At 57.7% G+C, this 17056-nt stretch overlaps 1 protein-coding gene across 1 annotated transcript in view; it reads right to left on the bottom strand.

Annotated features, from left to right (window-relative positions):
- Positions 1-854: 854 nt before the first annotated feature.
- Positions 855-17056, bottom strand: part of LOC122387385 — a 155609-nt gene continuing 139407 nt past the window's right edge. The window contains exons 9-16 of the mRNA XM_043377535.1: positions 13634-13848; positions 7757-7883; positions 7089-7366; positions 6317-6533; positions 5814-5927; positions 5214-5371; positions 3711-4036; positions 855-3365 (exon numbers count right to left, since the gene is read on the bottom strand). Coding sequence (XP_043233470.1) covers positions 1378-3365; positions 3711-4036; positions 5214-5371; positions 5814-5927; positions 6317-6533; positions 7089-7366; positions 7757-7883; positions 13634-13848 — 3423 coding nt within the window. The 3' untranslated portion in view covers positions 855-1377. The remainder of the gene's footprint in view (positions 3366-3710; positions 4037-5213; positions 5372-5813; positions 5928-6316; positions 6534-7088; positions 7367-7756; positions 7884-13633; positions 13849-17056) is intronic.

Raw genomic sequence — 17056 nt, 5'->3', positions numbered from 1 at the left:
TATGACATTTTTTCAAATCGGACTTCAAAGACTTCCTAGGACTTCAAAATCGGGTATCAATCTCTGTGTCTCCTAACGGCGCACACGCTCGTTTTTTTCCGCGACGCGCTAGCTCCACCAGGGGCGAAACGGCGAGGGGTGTCGTACCCGCCCCCCCCCCCTGGCCAGTTTGTAGAAAACCTATAGGTCTGGCGAGGGTTATACTGGCCTCTGAGGACCCAAACCAGCCTCTAAAGAACCCACACCGGCCTCTGATAAGTCAATCAGCCCAGTTGCAGTGGTCGCTGATATAAAGACCTCTTAAAAACGTTACAAGTATGTCTGAGCCTAGCTGGGCCGTTCATGCTGATTTTTATAGGTATATTGAAAAGACTCGCTTTGCACGTTTCACGCTCGCTCGTAATAAAAAAGTTGCTGGATACCTCTGGAATTTGCATGGGTGCCAACGGCTGCGGAGGACAGGGGAACGCGTCCATCTGAGTTTCTGGAAGGGAGTTTCCCTGAAATTTTAACCATTTTTTTGTCTAGATTTTTTTTACCTCTAGCATGTTTGCGAAAACAAAGTGGCTGAAATCCGAGGAGAAATTGGATTTTGCGGGTAGGTTAGGCTTTAGACCTCTGGGAGCCTGGCCCCCCACTTTCGAAAACGTTCCTACGCCTTTGCGTGGCTGTGTGGTGCATCACCCTGCACGTGAAATACTACCAATGTATCGTTTGATGTGCATGATGTCGGATACTTGATGTTCGCCCATACCCCAACCCCACCCCACTTGAAAATCGTTCCCGGTAACCTGAACCAAGCTATTTCTACCTTCCTTATTTCAAACTAGACTTCATCCAATCCAAAGAAGTAACATCATGGTCATTCTGTATTTTAACCTTGTGACATTACACAGTACATACACATGGAAACACATTATTCTACAATAACATTAACACGTCAAGAAATAGAATTCAGCTCGTCTGCGCAAAAGACAGACTTACACTACATGATGCGTTTGTCGCATATCATCCGTCACGCCTCACGGTCTAGATATATTGCTCTCTTGCTCGGTGTAGGCGCAATGTCGGCACAGCTCGTAGTTTCAGCTGTGCCGCTACAAAATACTGTCGATCTCGTGCGCTATCGGCGGGATCATCTTCCATGCGCCGCACCGCGCTTTGAGCACCACATATGGAAATGGGCAGAGTATTGATACACACACAAACACACACGCACCTGCACACATGCTTCACAAACCCACTGACAGCTATGTACACAATGCGGCCGGACGGGCCGCTCTCTGAGGTAGCACAGGAATGGGCGCGGACACTGGCGCGGCGCGGGATGCCGCTGACTTAGATTCTCTGCCTCCGAGGGGCCGGCCGCGGCGGGCGTCACACATACGACTCCTCGCCATAGTTGGAGCTGCACGTCGAGTCAGAGCGTCTGTGACCGGTGGCGGCGGGCCGCGGCGCCGGCAGCGCAGCGTATACGTCGCCGGCGGCGGCGCGGTGCAGCGGCGGGTGCCGGTACGGCGGTGGCGGGCCGCCGCCGCCGCCGCCACCACCGGCGTCACTGAACATGGCCCGCAGCCGCGACACGGACCAGTTGATTTCGGAGCGCAGCTCGGCCGGCTCATCGCCCGCCCACTCCAGCTCCGTCTCCGGCTCCGGCTCCTGGTCGAGGTCGCCCTGGGACCGGGAGCGCACCGCCAGCCGGTCGCGGCGCCGGTTACGGCCCCGCCGCTCGCTCGGTCCCACCGACGTCGGCACGGTCGAGACGGGCGCGTCGATTTCGACGAGGGTGACGTGAGGCGGCATCCAGGGCTCGTCCACAGACAGCTCCGACTCGGTCTGGGTCTCCACCTCGCGCTTGGAGACCTTGCGTTTGGGCCGCTGCGGCCGCGCCGGCGTCGGCGTCTCGGCACCAATCTGGATGACGGTGCGCTCCTTGGGAGGCAGCGCCGGCGGCTGCTCGCCTCCCCGCCGCGCCGGAGTGTCGGCGCCGATGTTGACATGCACCGGCGGCAGCTGCTTTAGCCGACTGCCCGAGGAGCCCGAACCGTTGAGCCGCTTCAGCGGGGTCTTCTGTTTGGGCGGCAGAGGCGGCGCTTCGGTCTTGGGCGGCAGCGGGGGCGGCGGCGCCTCATCACCGGGAACAGCGCACACGGGAGAGGCGTGCACCATGTCCGGCCCCGCCGTCTGCTGCGCGTAGATCCTCAGACTCTCCTCGTACAGCTGCTTGGCGCGGCTGGAGAGGATGGTCTGCTCGCGGATCAGCTGTTCGGGTACCGCGTGGCCGGCCGGTCGCGGCGGTGTGCTGGCTGCCGAGCCGCTGCCCGGCTTCTGATACCACTGGCGACGACTGACAGCTAGCTCGTAGCTGGGTGGCGTGCCCGTCTCCAGCGAGCGTACCGTCCCGGTGCTACGTACCGTGCTGAAGCTGCCCGTGCGCGATGACTTGAAGCTGCTGTGGCGAGATGCGTGCGAACCACTGTCGGAACGATTATCCAGAGTTCCGTACGTCCGCTCCCAGAGGTCGTTAGCCAGCGCGCAGTCCTTGCTCCGAGAGTTGGAGCGAGACACGTGCGGCGTCGAGTCATCGTCGGAGAGAGTCGACGAGTCGTACGACCGGTCCACCTCGTCAATGTGCGGCGTCGAGCGCGAGCGCTGCCAGTCGGATGGGGTAGGCGGGTCGCGCGCCGTCGAGGCCGGCGGGCCCGCGTCGCGCCGCTCCACGATGTGGTGCGCCGACTTCGAGCGCACCATCGGCGGGGAGAGGCTGGCTCGCGCCGGCGTCGGCGGCGGACTGACCCTCCGCGCCGCCGGAGAGGCACGCCCGTAATTGCTGTAGTTGTTGAGCAGCGACTCCTCGGAGGCACTGCGGCGCATCGGCGCGCGTCCCTCACCGAGCTGGCGGCCAGCGCGGCGCAGCGGGTGGTGCTGGCGCGTCCAGTCCTGCCGCTTGAAGTTCGTGTTGGTGTGCCGGGCCGGCGGGCGCGCATATACGCCCTCTGGGGGGCTGTGCGGCCGCCCATAGCCGGCCGCCGGGCTCGACTGGGACGGTGCCAGCTGGCGGCGACACACGGCCGCGTAGATGGCGCTGGGGTTGGCCGGCGCCGGGTAGTGGCGGTAGCCGGCGTCCGAGCCCCGGCCGCTCGAGTACACGCTGGTGACGCTCTTCTGGCCGCTGTGGCCTGACGAGGTGCTACCGGCCTCCTCGTCATCCGGGGCGTAAAGCTGAGTGTCTGAGAGCGTCAGACCCGAGTCGCGGCTCAGATTTGTCACCGACATCTTGTCCTTGCGCGGGAGGGGCTCGTTCTCGCCCAGCAGCTCGCGCTCCAGGCTGTCGATGGAAGAGTCGTCTCTCCGCACACCACCAGCTGTGGGAGAAGAAATACGGTACAGTCAATTAAAATATCAAGCCATCGCTTTAACAGCTCAGCTGCTCAGGTACAGAGTAAATGATAACCAATATTTCTGGATCATGTGAGAGTTTGCCAACAAAATAATACGATAAGAGGACGCAACGAAAGACCCATGCTTGTTTCACTTTCTCTGTCCTAGCTTCATGTTCCTTTCACTATCATTCATTTACCGTTCTTAAATCCATGAGGTTTTTACTCAATTGGGAGACAATGTACTTCGCTTATGCATTTAGAGACCCGATTATCTAACACAGCATCATCACCCTCCTGCTTCCCGCTCTATCACCCCGCTATACTCACAGCTGTGCAGGCTGTCGGACTCCTCTGCGCCGCTGTCCGTGCGCATCTCGCGCTCCGGCGGTGGTCCAAACAAGTTGAGCACGTCGGCACCAAAGATTTGCGCGCAGTGCTCGATCAGAAACTCGACTACGCTCGGCAGAAGTTTGGCGTTGTCGGAAGTGAGCACCTGGGCCGGATTGGATGGCGCCAGCAGCGAGGGGCCCACGCAGACAGCCACATTGGCCGCCGACATGAGGTTGTGGTGGCTGCGCCGGGCAATGTAGTGGAGCACGCAGAGCAGGTGGCAGAGAAGGGTGACGTGACACGCCGGCAGTCGGCCGCACAACCTGTAAGAGAGAAACGGTCGTTAGATAAGGCAGGAACCTTACTGAGGCGGCAAAGTATTCAAACAATCGGACCAAAGCACCGCCATTTGCACCATGAAAGCGCACATTGGCAATGATACCACCCATGAGGTATGTCCTAAACTCTTAACCCTCGCACCGACGGGGGGGGGGGGCGGATATCCGCCCCCCCTGAGGTTTTTCGCGAATAGCGAGAAAACCGCGGCGCGTAGCACCGCGAAATTTAGTATGACTATAACCTCATCAATTTTGCACATGGTGTGCAAGTTTGAACCTCCTACCTTTTTAGGTCAGGTCACCAGGTCACTTTGAATGACCCAACCTCAAGTCACTTTTTTGCAACTTTGTCACCGTGCCAGAGCTACAGTAGATGTCGGAGGCCTTTGAAAGTCGCAGGATATTATTAGGTCATTAGTAGCTACAATTTGTTTATCTCGGAATTTTGATATCGGTGACATAAGGTCAGGTCAATTTCGCGACCTCCCCATTATAAGTCAATGGGGGAAAAATCAACTCCCTGTTTTTACCACTAAAACGGGTCGGAATGGCCCCATATACCATACATGACTTCATATACGATCAACCTTCACTACCTTGAGGTCTGTTTTGCTGTTGGGCAGCTGTGAGGTCATGTGACGTCATCAAAGGTCACCAAAGGTTTTTGGCCAATAACTCCGTACAGGAACAAGATACAGACGCGTGGATGGTCTCATTGTGTTCAGCTCGTCAAGACGCATCAAATGATATACATGATGACCTCGAGGTCACGTGACCTGAGATCAACCTTTGACCTTGACCTTTTGAGGTCAACATATATATCATTCGATGCGGGTTGACGAGAGGATCACGATGATGCCCTTAGGTTGTTCCTATCTTGACTAATTCGAAAGTTATTCGAGAAAAACTCTCTCCATATCTAGCGCCGCCATTTTGACTTTTTCGACCCCTGTGACGTCATCTTTGACCTGACCTGAAAATGACTTTAGTAAAAATTGTAGATCTTGGCCGTGCGTATCCGATGCCGTTTACCGCTTGTCGCTATCTTACTTCGTTCTCGAGATCTCAGGGGGGGGGGCGGTCATCCGCCCCCCCCCCCCGTCGGTGCGAAGTTGGCGCAGACCCCCGTCGGTGCGCGGGTTAAGTGTTTGTCTCTACTTACGCTCGGACTCGGTTGATTTTCTCCTGTTCGTTCTCGATCTCAGGCACGATCCTCCACTCGTCGTAAAGGTCCGAACCGAGCAGAGCATCCGGCAGCGATCGGACAAACTCCTTCAGCAGAGCAGCCAGCACGTAGATGTTCACTGACTCCATGTTCACCTGAGATATAGACAGTCGGCGTCAGGGTCGAGCGGGAATAGGGGGCTGGGCGGGGCGGCACTAGTCGTTGTTACAATGACATCAGGCACACCGCGCGTGACGCAGCGTTCATGACGAGGTTACGCCGTGTTCATGACCATGAGAAATTCCGCGGCCCCGCAGCGCACACGGTCAATCGAAATGTCACAGTCGACTTACAAGACGTGTGCGCGCTGCTCGGAGCGGGGCGGGGCCGGACAATGCGAGGTGGCTTTCTCTCGGGAAGAGCAATGCCCGCACAGGGAGACTGGGCTCTCTCGAGTGCCAACGGCCGAGTGGGGCCCAACACAGACTGCAGGGCGCCCCGCCGTCCCCATACACATTAAAAACGGCACGGATGTGTGATCTTTACAGTCAGCACAATCTGAGCTGCAACACTGCTAGAGACATGAATCGAGCTTACCTCTATTTCGCTGTCGAGTTTTTCTCTCATCTCCTTCACCACCCGGGCATTAGCAGACTTGCGAAAAATGCCCACGGTGAAGGGCCCCTTCATGAACAGCTGGACAAGAATGTCCTGTGGGAAAACAAGTCGCCGTTAAGGTCACGTTCCAATGACAGTAAGCACATTCAGCAGCTTCGCTCCAATAGTCAATAAGTTTCACCCTCGACATTTCAATCATTTTTACCGGGTGTTAACATGTCTAGTACAGAATACAAAAGCTCTAGCTTCCCAACCGCACATTTATGTCCATGTCCCAGAGGTCACTGCTAGTAGCCTTTACAAGAGCACTGCAGCCACGGAACAGGCGGTCGGCGACCCTCCACTTCCCACTTCCGCGCTCCTGAGCTTGTACTTCCCTCAGTATCTCACTGAACCCCCCAATATCCCCACTATTACTCCGTCCATACCCTGCCCGTACCCTCCAAGCTTCTAGCACCTGGCGGTCGTGTTCTAGCACTCACCATGATTGGCTTGGGGAGCGTCTCGTTCTCGCATAGTCGACTCAGCGGTTGACCAAACAGCAAACCAGTGCTGCACGCGCTCACGGCGCTGTCGATGCTGTCCGACTTGCTGTTGGTGCGCCTGAACACCTTATGGATGCGGATAGGTGACTTCTTCAGAGCCTTCTTCTTCTTGGCGGCGTCCGGAGAGGGTGTCAGGCAGTTCTTCCTGGCGTGTCTGAGAAGGGGTAGATGACTAGTTGTTAGAACGGTAACGATGATAGCGTAGTTTTGTTACATTCAACGGTGAGTGTTGCAGAAACCTCACATTTAACAGCATTATGAGGCTATGATGAATTCACACTTTTATAGCCGACACCACTTTGTAATCATACTGTAAACACATTCTCGCCCCACTAACGGTTTAATGCCCTGAACATGAGCGGTTGGTACAGCGCCCCGCCCACCACAACACATGAAGTGTTGCGTCCCAGTTACGGTCGAATCGGGCCGGTCCGTGACGCTACGTGACGCGCCTCTCGAACCGCGTCACGGCGCCGTGTGACACCGTCGCCGGTGGCGACAAACGTGACGCGCCACAATCGCGCTCACACGCGCCGCTATCGCGCCAGATCGCGCCAGCACGCGTCGGGATTGGCACGACATGTGTCTGCAGGTAAGTCTCGTGTCGCGTCGTGTGCCTTCCCTTCCAGCCCGTCCGCCCCGCACTGCCCTTTCTGTCCTTCCATCCCATTCTATATCACAGATCACTTGAAGCTCGTCGAAATCTCACCTGAGAATGAACTGGCACTTGAGGCTGGGTTCCGTATTGTAGATGTTATTGCAGTGATCCATTTCGGCGCCGTCCTCCGACACAAACTCTCGGACAAAGTTCATCTTGATGGCGAACGGCAGCTCGTGACCGATGAGCGGGTACGGCGAGTCCTCCATTCCGGTGCGCACCCAGAGTCGGTAGTCGGCCGGACTGGCGCCCGACATCTCCAGGTTGGTGAGCGCGTACCGCACACAGTCGCGCGCCGGTAGCGACGAGCCCACGCTCAGAGTTTTACACTGTCGACAGGAGGGAGGGGTCAGCGGAGGGAGGGGTATCGGGAGCAAGGTAGCCGCAGTGGCGATGAAATATGACACGATATCAAACGTGAACGGCCGACCCATTGATTCTGAAAGATCGTGCGATCCGTGTCAATGCCAGTCGGGTTTCGTGCAGCAAAGTTCGTTCAACTTAATTAAGATGTCCGGGCCGATAGCGTCTGCACGATGAATTTATCAGATTATCAATGACCATCTAACGTTTGTTCAGCTGATTCGCCATTCATTGCAAATGAGCATGAGCAAAAACCGGGCACCCCGTAGCGGTCGCACCCATTCACCTCCCTACACGCCCACACCCTCCCGTCCACACCAACTCCCGACCTCAGGCTTAGCACAGCCATCACTCACAAAGTCGATGTTGTTGACCTGGTCATAGTAGACCACCTGGATGGTGGTGGCCTTTGCCTCGTGCTGACGCTCGTCAGTGATCATCTGGTGCAGTTTGTTGTACCAGAGGTCACGAGTCGACGGACAGCTGAAAACAGAAAGGCGGGGAGGTTAGGTCCGACTGCTGCGAGTAATGACGGGATGGGGGGACGGGAGAAGAAGACACTGTTGAGATATTTCACTAAAGAGAGAAGCAGTAGCACAGGGGAAACATGGACAAAGGCAAACATGAGTAACATGGAAGAAGAAATGAGCGACGCCTGAGCTCGCGGGTATGTGAATAGAATCTGAATCGGTCAGCTGTTGCGTCACACATACCAACCACAAAAGGAGACATGAGTCGGGATAAGGCTGCCCGCTACCGTCCTTCGCCCACACATGTCTCGATTCTCGCTCCTGTATGGGACGGGCCGGGCCATTCTTCGCCGCCCCAATCCCCGAATTTCGTCACGCCGGTCCTCAGAGAGCCGGGCGGTTTGAACAGCCAACGGTCGGCGGGAGCGGACTCAGCAAGGGCAGAGACAGCCGGGTCGGTTGGCCAGCGACCCGCTGTGAGTGGTCTCTGTACTGCAAGGAATGTCCTGTTCGGCAATTCCTCCCAGCTTTATGTCAAGTGACGTCGCCACAGCGTTCAGTGATACCGGATCGCCTTCAGCTCGGTGATACCAGGCCGGCCGACCGTTGGCGGTCGCCCTGCGAGGCGGGTCCCTCGCCCCGGTCCGGTCCGGCCCGGTCCGTCGGGTGGACGTAATGAAGGGGTGCCGGCCGGTGGGTCCGACGGGCCCGGTCAACACAGGACCGGCGCTGACGCGACTCCATCTATCAGAGCAGACCGCGCCGCCGGCATCGCCCGGAGTGATGGTGGCGCGCGCGTCACGGCAGGAACTCTGAACAAACATCGCCGTCATCGCCTCCGCCATCGCCACCGTCATTGCCCTTTCCCCGCCACCTTCGCTGTGGCTCCTTCGCATGTCTCTTACCCGAAGTTCACGGTGAGCACTGAACGACGGCACACGGAGCTCGTGGATGGCTCCCTCACGCCGGGGCCCTCACCATCACGGCTCCGTCAATTAGCGGCGCCCGGTCCGAAGATGCCCCCCACTGCGGGTCGGTCGGCCTCGGCTCAACTCGCACGCAGGCCGCACAACCGACCGGTAATTGCCAAACAAACGCGCATAAATAACCCATCCGGCGCTGATATTTCAATGGAACTATTATCTCGCCCTTCCAATTAAGCCCAAGGTTTATTTCGCCTAACGATACGCAGGCTGATAATTTTCGAGGCTGTGCCGTCGTGAGGGCTACGCTCTGCCGTCGTGGAGACGGGAGAGTTTGAATCGGGAAGCTGAGAGCGGCAGAAGCAGGGTGGTCGGATGTGGGGTCGCAGCAGGTGTAGGGGGCCTCCTCGGCTAAAAGCCACGGTCGCCAGCAGAGCTCGGCAGAGAAAGTCCCGCCCCGGCGGCCGCCAGACAAGCCGTCAGGAAACGCGACTATAATTCATAGCCGATAATTGGCCATGAGCTCGTATCTGCGTGATGCAAGACAGCCGCTGCAACAGAGCTGTGACGCAACTGTCTGAGAGCGACGGCGGTGAGCGCGGAGAGCGCGTGGGACCGCCGTTGGCGGCGAGCGGACGGCAGCGGCCCGCGCTCTCCAGTCGGCGGCGGCGGCGGGGGCCTGCTCGTCGGCTTGTCGGCCGGGCCCGCCCCTCACTGGTACCGCGGTCCGTGGGAGCGGGAGAGCGTGCCGCGGTGGTCCGCTCTCGTCGCCAGGTGGACGGGACGTTTCACCAGCCACTCGAGCCAGCTCGAGAGGCCCTCTCCACTCTCCGGCCGGCCGCCGCCCGAAGGGTTCCGCCGCGCCGTCCCGGTCGGAGTTATCCAACAGTCGAGACATCGCCGTCGGCCGGACACTTATTGGCCAACCTGGCCCGCCCCTGGTCCCCAAACCGGCGTTCATTTCTCGGCCGAGCGGCCCCCTCCGGCTAGCCAGTTGTCCGAATTACAGGTTGGCCCAGCCGACCAAATTATACTCGGGCTGGCGACGGACGCGCGACCGGCTCCGAGTGTCCTCAAACGTGCCGACCGCAGGGGGCCAGAAAATAGACTAATAAACGGCCTCCACATCGCCGAGCGATCCGGCCCACAGAGGACTGATAATGGTTCTCTCCGGATGGCGTCCACCGACAGCCAGATACCGCCGCTGCAGCTGCGGAGCCGCCCGCATTTCTCCCGGTCCTCGGCGTCCTCGGAGGGACGGCGGGCGGAGGACAAGTGTCCTCAGAAGAGCACGCCATCGCGGCCCAGACATCAGCAAAACGCCAGCTTCCGCCTTTCGAATTCCAAAGCACCCCCACTGTGCGATGATTTGGGCCAAACTGAAAAGGGGCTGTAGCTTTGTTTTCGTTGAGTCTCTCCAGTCGCGCCCTGTAGCCGCAGACGCCTGCGAGTACAGAGCGACCTCGCGTCTCTCATCGCCCTGTGATTTGTTTGTCAGACTGCAGCAGGCGGCGGCGGAGGGCGGCCGTGTCAACGAGTGGGTGCCGCAGTTGCGTCACCGCAGCGCCGTGACCCGTCTGTGACCTGTGTGACCCGGGGAACCCTACGTGACCTGCGGCGGCGGCGGCGAGACCGCCGTGCGAACCGCCACCCCCACCCCTGGCACGCCGGAAGCCGGGCTGAACGGGGCAAACCGTGTGTCCCAGACACCGGCGACAACACGGGCGGGACAGCTCAGAGAATCGCCGCGTAACTCTTGTAACGGGAGGCCGGATCGGCTATCGGCACTGACGAACGACGCATTGTGCCGCCTGACCTAGGTTCAGTCGGCCGGCCGGCGGCGCTTTTCCGATGGGTGGGTTCACATAATACCGGCTCTTGTGCGCCGCGTATCCCGGGCCTATCATATCCAGCGATAAATCACGCTGGCCGGCATTACCTGTTAAACATCGCCAGCTCGACACGGCGGACCAAGTGCGTGTGGCTAGCTTACCATTTTCCAGGCCATACAATCTGGAAATTTTATTTACGAGTCGGTCTCAGCTACGTGTGCGCCGTCAACTGCCGTTGCCGGCCGCCCGCGTGTGGTGCGCGCGTACTTGAAACGGTCGATGATTACACGTTTGGATGTTATTCGCCGGCGCGGCGGAGGGATCCGATCATAAATCGAACTTCTCCACTCTTCCCTCTAACCGAGACCGGTGGCGGCGACGGCAGACCCTCTCACCCTCCCTCCGCTCTCCTGCAGCGCTGCAACAGCTGGCGGGGGGCGGGGGCGGGGGCGGGGGCGGACCGCGCAGCTGCGGTGGCGGCCCGCAGTCTGCACCCCAGACCTCTCTCACACCGCCCGCCCCGCCCTTCAGAGAACTGCAGCCGCCCCTCTCTCTACTGCAGGTCGACCCCGAGCTCACATACACCTTTTTTCAATCCGAATCGGCATCCGTTCATTCAAATACGGCAGCGGGCACCTTATCTCGACAGGCACTCAAACAACTCGACACTGGAGCACGTATTTCGACACGTTTCACGGATTTAGACTAGCATCTGCTGATATTCGACCAGGGTCAATGAACAACGGCAGGGGCATTTAATATCGACAAAGGGCATTCTGTTTTGTCATATTGCATTTTACGTCGGCAGCTTGCAGCCAAGCTAGACAATGGTCAATTTATCTCATCAGTGAATTAAGCAACTCTTATCTTTTCGGATAGGCATTTTAAGAATGTGCGTTAAAATGCTCCACGGTACTGTAAAGAGACACTCAATATGGGCGCTTGGTTGCTAAGTAACCACACCTTTTTCAATCCGAATCGGCAACCGTTCATTCGAATACGGCAACGGGCACCTAATTTCGTCAGTCGCTCTGGAACACCGGTTCTTCCCTAACATCAACCGCTTCCGGCACACAAGCTGACCTCATTCGAGGTCACCATCCTTGAGTCACTCTGTGACAATGTGGAAGCACTGGCGAATCCAAAGGGCGACGGGGCTAATTGCCAGCAAGTAACTTCCCTTCCCCTGCTATAGCCTTGTGCTAGCGGGGATGCAAAATTAAAAAAAAAGGTCATTCGGGGCCACGCTCCAGGCGAATCCAAAGGTTGACCGGGGGTCATTCAGGGCCTCGCTCCTTTCAACGCATCTAAAGTTGACAATGTTTTAGCCGTATTTCTTGCATGAAAAACAAAAATATTGATTTTTTCATTTGTGTCGATCTGTCGACACATTGTGAGTGGCGCTGACCGCCAGCGCGGATGGCTCAGGTCTGCCGAGATGGAAATGACGTGTTACCGTAGAGCGGCAACAATGTTTGCAGGACGGCGGTGTGGTCAGTCATGGTCAACTGTATTTCTGGACAAAAAAAAAAACTGCCCTCTGGAAAGGTGGAAACCCTACGGGCCGACCCATCGATCGCTTTGGCTGCATATCCGTAGCGAGACAGTTTTATACCGGCGCCTTGTCAGCCGCCGCAGCTAACCGGTCACTGGTAGACTCACCCAAATGCTTCCTCCGCATGATCCTCTCATCTCACGACTCTGACATGGCTTGCTACATAGCCTACTCACCCTCCATTCACAGAAAAAAAAACGTTTAGACCTTAAAACCACGGTCTTGGCGTATTTTGTGTTCCATTAATCCAAGGGAAGTCTAACAAAAGGAAAATGCCATAAATTCAAGTGGTAAGCATTGGAAACACATCAATATACAAGATGTGGTATGAAATTTGCTTGATTTTGCTTGTTATAACGGCAACGAAATTGAATGACCATTGCCATTGTAAAATGAAATTTGCCTTTTTCCAATGCCCCATGTCACAGACCTATGCCGTGTGCCGAAATCCATTGGCCAGTGTCGAAACCACGCTCAGTGTCGAAATTAAATGCCCCATGTCACGCTGCTGCACTATGCCGAGTTTGAGGCGTGGTTTGTCGAAAGCGCACTCCGGCTGACGTTCCTAATGCAGATCTGCCGAAACTAATTGACCGGATGCCGATTCGGATTGAAAAAAGGTGTAGTCACGTCCGCCACTCTCCAACGGCAGGAAAGTCGCCGTCTCGTGTTTACCAGGGCACGGGCTCGGTGGCACCCCGGCACGGGACCGATCACAGGAGGACAAAGGAGACTGCAGCGAGTGTCGCCACTCAGTCACGAAGGTCCCGGTACAACTGGACAGCGCGTGCCAACAGACAGCATGCCCACCCGGCGACAGGGAGAGGTGACATTTGGACGGCGATAGGGCGGAATGGGACGGAGAGCGGGACAGCGAGAAGGGCGTATACAGGATGGCAAACGGGGAATAAAGGCCTTCGAGTGAGATACACACAGCGGACAGCGGGACGGTGCCGAGCGGACACGGAGAACCGTTCCCGCTGTCCGAGGAACAGACTCCGTCGGTTCCAGACAATCGAGGCACTGGCTCCGCCAGTTTCCACCGTCATCAGCGGCCACATCTCGCCCGGGGCACCGAGTCTGGGTCCATGGGAACTGTCCCACAGCGGGCGACACGCTTTCCATCCCATCATAGCCGACAATTTGGAAACGAGCGTGACATCGAGCGGCTGGGGGGGGGGGGGGGGGGGGCGGAGACGGCTTCAGTGGGCCGCCCGATGGCCGGAGCAGCTCCGCTATATCACGGTTCAGCTTCATCCACGATGTCACGGGGGAGATGTAGGAATTGAATTACACAAGTGGACAAAGGAAGAGGAAAAAGAGACGCTATAAAAACGAACATTCTAATTTGTCTAGAAACAAAAGATTTTTTTTTTCAGAACGCTTAACAAAAAAAAAACTCATTGTGATAGTCCATGCAACACCCAGCACTTGGCCCGCGAGCCCAACTCACCTGAACGTGGCCACCACATTGGTAGTGGGCCATCCCATGACGAACGAGGTGGCCGGGTCTTTCGTGACCTCAGTGACCTCGTCCAAACAGCCGGCCAGCCACATCTCCGACAGGCGCACCTTCTCCTTCAGCTTGAAGTTGCCGCCGGAGCGCGCCTTGGCCACCAGCAGCATGTCGGTGAAGAGGAACAGGTGCCGGTCCTGCGACTGGAGACCCTGTCGGGGAGAGGAGCGCGTGTGTGAGTGACGCCGACACCTCGCCGGCCCGGCCGGGGGGTAAACAACACATTTCTGCAGCGGCGGGAGTCCGACTCCGCGGCCTCGGCACGGCCGGGTCGACAAGGCGGACAGCGCGGAGCGGCAAACAGCGCGCAGGCGTGCAATCCCCGCCGCGGCTGACACCACTGACGTAAACCCGACTCAACTGACGTAAAGCCCCGCCCGGTTATAAACACATTCCTGCAGGACCGGATCACGCCTTTTGTCTGCCGGACAAGCGTCGACTAGAATCGCTGAACCGACTTCTGATGAGGCAACACGGCCTAAACACAGAGGCACTAACAACGGCCGGCATCAGCAGTGGCTATTGTCTCTGTGGAGGCCGCGGCCGGTCATGCATTGTGTGGCTGCATTCCCCTTTCCATTCACCACCGCAAAGGGAGGGTTCGGTTCAAACCACCTACACCCCTGATTCTGTTTTCAATGGCCCAGCGCTGCCCGTCTGTTCATCTCAGATAGCTCAGGTCGACTGCTGACGTTCCACCTCAGCCTGTGCCACACATTTCATGTTTCCATCTGACCGGCTGGCCGCAGCCCTGCTCAGATACCAGCGACCCCCAGGCCGTGCCCAGCGCTGGCATGTTGTAGGTATGCCGGTACTGTGCAGAATACCGACCGCTGCGGGCGGGATAAGTTACAGTCCCGCTGACACGAGTCACGCCCCCCGGTCAACGGCGCCACCCAGGCCGGTGCCGTGCTCAGCCAGCCACGCGAGCGGAGATTTGCTGTTTCACAGACCAGCTGCGGTACGCCATTTGTATAAAAAATATCTGCTTGATTAGGTCGGTTACTCTTCCTTTCACAGTAACGAAATTTATATTTAGGACAAGCGACCTGTGACAAATAATGCACCTAAAAATGCAAAATTATTATAGAAGGGTGCAAATCGGTGCGGAATTAATTTTTCAAGGCAAAGAAGGACAGCTGGTGTGGCTCATTCCCTCCCTCTACCGACCGGGGCAGGAGTATGGGGCCACTGGCCTCCGTAGTCCGCCAGCTCGGCTCCAAGGAGCCCCTTAATCACACTGTGACGCCAACCGACGCCGACACGACATCGCTCGCCGAAAAAGGACCGTCGCGCCGCGCCGGGGCTGGCCGAGTGCGGGGTACCCGGAGTTTCCTGTCGGCCTCCACGAGGCCTCTAGAGCCACTCCGGACCAGCGCGGCGGGTCTCCGATGGGTCCTCATAGGGTCTGAGAGATGGCTTCTTATTCAGGCAGTTCAGTAGCAGGAGTCGATTTCCCAGCATAAAAAACGACATCCGTATCGGTGCCGTCTCCATCAAACAGCCACGAATCATGAAACGAAACGTTATTATCTGCATCGCCAGATTGACTCAAACTATTAAAAGCGACGGTGTGCCGATGTGAACGACTCAAACTGTTAAAAACTACACCAACCGAGCTCGGAAGCCGCCGAGCTCAGCAGTCACCAAGCCCCACCCATCAGGGTGCACCTGCACGGCACGGCGCAGGGTCGCATTCCATCGGCGGCACATTGAGCCGATTCATTGCAGCTGGCCGCTGGAAGATCTGCACGTCACGTCGGGGTGCGGTAGGGGCTGCCGCGCAGTCCCCTGGCTGCAGGCGCGGCTGCACGCGGGCGCTGTCTCGGGGCACCGCCCGCCAGCTGCAGCGAGCAGCTGTAGGAGCTATAGTGGGTTCTACGGAGGAGAGGACGGCGGCGGCAGGGGAGCTCAGCCGCCGGCCGCCGCGCGCTCCACGCGCTCTGAACTCTTGACCTTGCGCCGGCGAATGGAGCGGCCGTTTTTTACATGGGCCGCCTTTTTCTCGGCAGACAGAGGGCCGGTTTCATATGAAGGAGGGGTTTTTGTCGGCACACCCGGCGGAGCGGCGGCGCAGAATAAGATGCGCCCCGCCAGGCGGCGATCGCCGAACGGGCCACCGGCCGGCCGGCGGTCTGGAGCACAGCCGGCGCAGTGGCTCACTCCGAAAGGTGGCCACTTTGCGGCTTTACAGTCATCATTCAATTTGCACCGCGGAAAAATAAGGTTTCCCAAGAATCCTGACGGTTATTCCTGGAACAAAGCAAATCCTACGCGGTAATTAACAAAAACCTGCACAGGACAGACGATAATGAGACATGCAGAGGCGACTTAATGTGAACTTTAAAAGAAGTAGCGGCAGAACGTGAGAGCTTTCCGCTACATTAGAAACACGAGACGAAGACGGTGGTGGCATTCTGACAGCCGTCTCCCTGTAATCCTACTCAGCGGTCTCTGTCTCCGATTCTGGCTGAATTGTTGGCTTGGTTAGCGTCGCGACAGGAATATCACTGGCGACAAACGGTGAATCGTCGAATGACAAAGCAAACCGATCCACCAGAAAAGGGACATAGAACACCTGCGATATTAACTTGCTGACGATAAAAGAATCGGAGGAGGCGAGCGCATCAGAATACAGCCAGAACACATAAGAAGACACCTGCGCACACCCTATGGTCTCCGACGGCATCGGCCGGGGCCGCGGCCGCCCATCGGTATGCGGAGGATGGGCGCCAGGGCTTGGCTCCATCGGCGTCCCGTCACCTATCGCCTTGTGGCCGGGCCCGGTCCTCCCCGAGCCGCACGTGGGCAGACGCGGCGTCCAGACGACGCCCGCCAGCTCCGACCACCGCCGAGTCGCGTCAGGTACAAGACAGCCCAGACGTGAACTGGCGTATGAATTCGGTAGATTCGGTATGCCGGCGGAGGCTCAGGTTACCAACGGTCAGCCGACACAGGATATACCTACGCTCTGTGATCGCCGAAGAGAACGCTCCCAGCCACTGCGCATGCGCCGGTGGGTGTCGCGCATAGTCGCCGGCGGGCCTAGGGATCATCAATCTTCGTTGGGCGGTAAATTAGCATGGCAGAGGACCCAGTCAATGAACTCGACAGCGCCCGCGCGGCCTGGCTCGAACGCACCGTGACGAGCCGAGCCCGACCGGCTGGCTCGGCTCGTCGAATCGGCCGGGACCTCAACGTGACGACAGTGGGTGTTGTCGGGATGGCTCACCGGATTTACCCAGGAAGGAAGCTGTAACTTTGCCGCAATGTTGATAATCAGCGGTCTTCATTGTATGTATTAATTAATATTGATACCGTAATACCTGCCAGACTGCTCGGAACCTGGACACGAGTTTC

The sequence above is a fragment of the Amphibalanus amphitrite genome, unplaced genomic scaffold, assembly GCF_019059575.1.
Source record: "Amphibalanus amphitrite isolate SeventyFive unplaced genomic scaffold, NRLGWU_Aamphi_draft 000285F_arrow, whole genome shotgun sequence".
Lineage (NCBI taxonomy): Eukaryota > Metazoa > Arthropoda > Thecostraca > Balanomorpha > Balanidae > Amphibalanus > Amphibalanus amphitrite.
The sequence above is the reverse complement of the archived record's forward strand: the minus strand, read 5'-3'. Positions and strand labels throughout refer to the sequence as shown.